Source organism: Capsicum annuum, unplaced genomic scaffold (genome assembly GCF_002878395.1).
Source record: "Capsicum annuum cultivar UCD-10X-F1 unplaced genomic scaffold, UCD10Xv1.1 ctg48655, whole genome shotgun sequence".
NCBI classification, from domain to species: Eukaryota; Viridiplantae; Streptophyta; class Magnoliopsida; order Solanales; family Solanaceae; genus Capsicum; species Capsicum annuum.
In genome coordinates this window covers 1-3,362 of record NW_025856376.1, presented here as the reverse complement: position 1 = coordinate 3,362, position 3,362 = coordinate 1, and the positions used below count along the sequence as shown (strand labels likewise).

The window sequence follows — 3,362 nt, the reverse complement described above, 5'->3', positions numbered from 1 at the left end:
TACAAAGATCAAGAACAGTAATTAGCAATATGCCCCAAGTTGAAGTTAGGTCCTATTAGTCATAAGGAGCAGCAAAAAACTCTACATTATCTTAATTCACTTGCTAATGAACAAGTTACAAACAATCTCGCATTCTAAGCTTACCGGTGCTTGGGAGTCGTCAGACGACAAGTTGAAACCACTTTCTGGTAACTAGCTAGGCCAGCTTTCAAAGACGTGATCAACTTTGTAAACAAAATGATCAGTTCTTTTTGAATCGTAAATTTATCGTGACATGCATCTATATATTAACAAACATAAATAATTTGATTTCGGAGGTTATTAACCTCTGTTTCTTTTAAATATGTATTTTTCAATTTAGTTGCTTCGTTAATTGCAGTATGTCAGAATGAACAATTGTTTTTAGTAGGTTTGGGAGAAATACAACCTTTCTCTACTACAATTTTTTTACGCCAATCCGCACGAGAAGAAAAAGACAAACTTATTCACATAATTGGTGCTTGTAATACCAAACCATGTTAATTTTATGGTTAACTAATAATTGACGTGATTGTACATATCAACTAATAATTAATAATCGTGGATGAACGAATAAAACTTATAATATAAAAGAAAAATGTCATGTATCTTTGCTCGTTCGATGAACACCGAACGTCAGAACCTTCAGGCATAGCTCGAATATTACATTTGAAAATTCAGAAATGTTATAGTAATAATTTGATATTTTACTTTTTATTATTACTCTTCAATGTGTACTCAAATTAATAAAGTGATAAAATAAAATATCATACGTACTAATGATGTAATGTTTTCTTTTTAATACTTTTGTAGAACGTCATAATTCAACTTAAGAAAAACATATATTGTCTAATTATGAATTATGGTCATTAAGGATTCGATTAGCGCTAACGACACAAAGAATAGAGGCGAAAGCGGGTTCCACTCAAATCTTTTAAAAAAAAAAAGAAAAAACATAAATTTATAGGCTCTCCAAGTAATTTTAATTTATTTTCCTAAAAAGGTGAAACAAAATATCGGAATTTCTAATATAAAAGCTCTTTGTGCTGAGATAAAAAATCACAACTACTACTTCTTGGTTTCACAAATATTCAGTAGTGTTAACTTAGTCATGGCAAGATTGAGCAAGGGTCGAAGAAAGGTCGAAATAGTGAAAATGAAAAATGAGAGTAACATGCAATTTACTTTCTCTAAGCATCGTGCTGGCCTCTTCAAAAAGGCTAGTGAACTTTGTACGCTATGTGGTGATGAAATTGCCATTGTGGTATTTTCTCCAGGCAAGGCCAACAAAGTTTACTCCTTTGGCCACCCTTCAGTGTAGTTGCTGGTGAATATGTTCCTGGGAGGGACCTCCCTCCACCAAATGATGATGATCGCCACAACCACCTAATCAGGGCTCATCGAAACACTGGTCAACGTGGGCTCAATAAGGAGGTCATAGACATGCAGGAGTCTCTCCAGAAGGAGAAAGCTGTAGGGAAATCCCTACTTGAATCTGGGAGGGGAGCCTACGATCGTGTGTGCGAATCTCCGATTATCAAAGGACTTAGCCTCTCCCAACTTGAACAATTGAAGGAGGCATTGGAATCTCAAAAGCGAAAAGTTGAATTCGAGGCAGAACTTCAACAAATGGGGAGTGATGCTCCACTGCCATTTCTCACCTTTGGAAGTGCCTTGTCTCCTACTAGTGGTGATGGGGAAAGTTCTTCACATAAACCCAATGTTGGTGCACCGTTTCCTAATTAGTGCTGGTGGATCTACTTCTTTTACAGTTCCCTACTAGTTCAACTGTCGTTCCTAAGTCGCGCATTATGGAAGACGCATGAGAAATAAGCGCATCTAGATTTATCGTGTCATTTGAGTTATCCTCAGTGTGTCATTTTTAATTTGAGTCAGTCCTATGATGTTCATCATCTATCTTATGGTTCATTCGAACCATACGAGTTTAGTTATGTGTTATGTTGTCAGTCCATTGTCATGTTGATTTTATCGTTTGAATGGTGTCGGTGTTTGTCGTTCGAGTCATGTTATCAGTCCATAGTTGTGTTGTTTTTGTCGTTTGAATGGTGTTAGTGTGTGTCATTTGAGTCATCTTATGATGTTCTATCATCAGTTGTGGTTTATTCGAACCCAGTAACTTTAGTTATATATATATGTTATGTTATTAGTTCATTGATATGTTGATTTTATACTTGAATGGTGTTGCTCTCTTCTTTAACAACGTATATCTAGAAATTACAAAATCTTAAAAGGAAAATTGATGTACGACCATTTGTGTATTATCATATGTCGTGCTAGGTATACGGTGGCTGTTGGCTACCACTACAACAAAAGAGATATTTAGTAGAAATATATTTTTCCACAAAAATATTTAACGGCATTTAAGTTAAGGTCATTGTATGTCGTTAGCGTCTTTAATGGCAGTTATATCGAGTGCCGACAAATGCTTATGCTATTGGCACCAAAAGTAATTACTTTCAACAACTTTTTATTTATCGGTAAATTACTGGTAAAGCTAACAGTAAATAGGACCTATTTTATTGGCTACCACTACAACAAAAGAGATATTTAGTGGAAATAAATATTACCGCAAAAATATTTAACGACATTTAGGTTAAGGTCATTGCATGTCGTTAAAGTGTTTAGTGGTAGTTATATCAAGTGCCGATAAATGCTTATATTATTGGCGCCAAAAATAATTACTTTCAACTACTTTTTATTTAGCGGCAAATTACTGGTAAAGCTATCGGTAAATAGGACCTATTTTAGTGGTCCTATTAAGGAAATATTATTAATAAGTATATCTTAATACTAACCATGATAAAGAGTATTAGTTTGGTGTATACATTAAAAAAAATTGACTTGACCATTGCAATATTCTACAGGAATTCCGAAAATCTATTGTAAAAATGGAAAATAGTAGAGTACAGTTAGCACTATGATTAGTGTATGGGCTCGTTTGGTATAAGAGATTAGAGATAATTAATATTGGGTTTAATTTTAGGATTAATTTATCCCATATTTGATTGAGATAAAATGCATGAAATAACTTATCCCGTAGTTGTAGTGTTATTAATCCCACCTTAAGGATGGAATACCTAATCTTGGATAGTTAATTTCATGATAACTTGGAAGCCTCAACAGGGATAGGTTAAATTCAACACCGATGGAAGTTATTTTGACCACAATGGAAAAGCCGGCATAGGAGGACTAGCACGGGATTGTGTTGGAAGTTTTCTTTTTGCTTTTGCTCTACCGATACAGTGCAGGGATCACAATGACGCCGAAGCCATGGCAGCACATTTTGCAGTAAAGTGGCTAAAAGCCAGAGGGTACAAGTCTTG

At 34.8% G+C, this 3,362-nt stretch overlaps 1 protein-coding gene across 1 annotated transcript; it reads left to right on the top strand.

The window, feature by feature from the left end:
- Nucleotides 1–1,129: 1,129 nt before the first annotated feature.
- LOC124892579 (agamous-like MADS-box protein AGL62) lies at nt 1,130–3,350 on the top strand (the record flags this gene model as incomplete). Its single annotated transcript, XM_047403824.1, has 3 exons — nt 1,130–1,295; nt 1,340–1,740; nt 3,283–3,350. Coding segments are annotated over exons 1-3 (635 nt in total), but the record flags the coding sequence as incomplete, so codon positions are not given.
- Between the last annotated feature and the right edge of the window lie 12 nt (nt 3,351–3,362).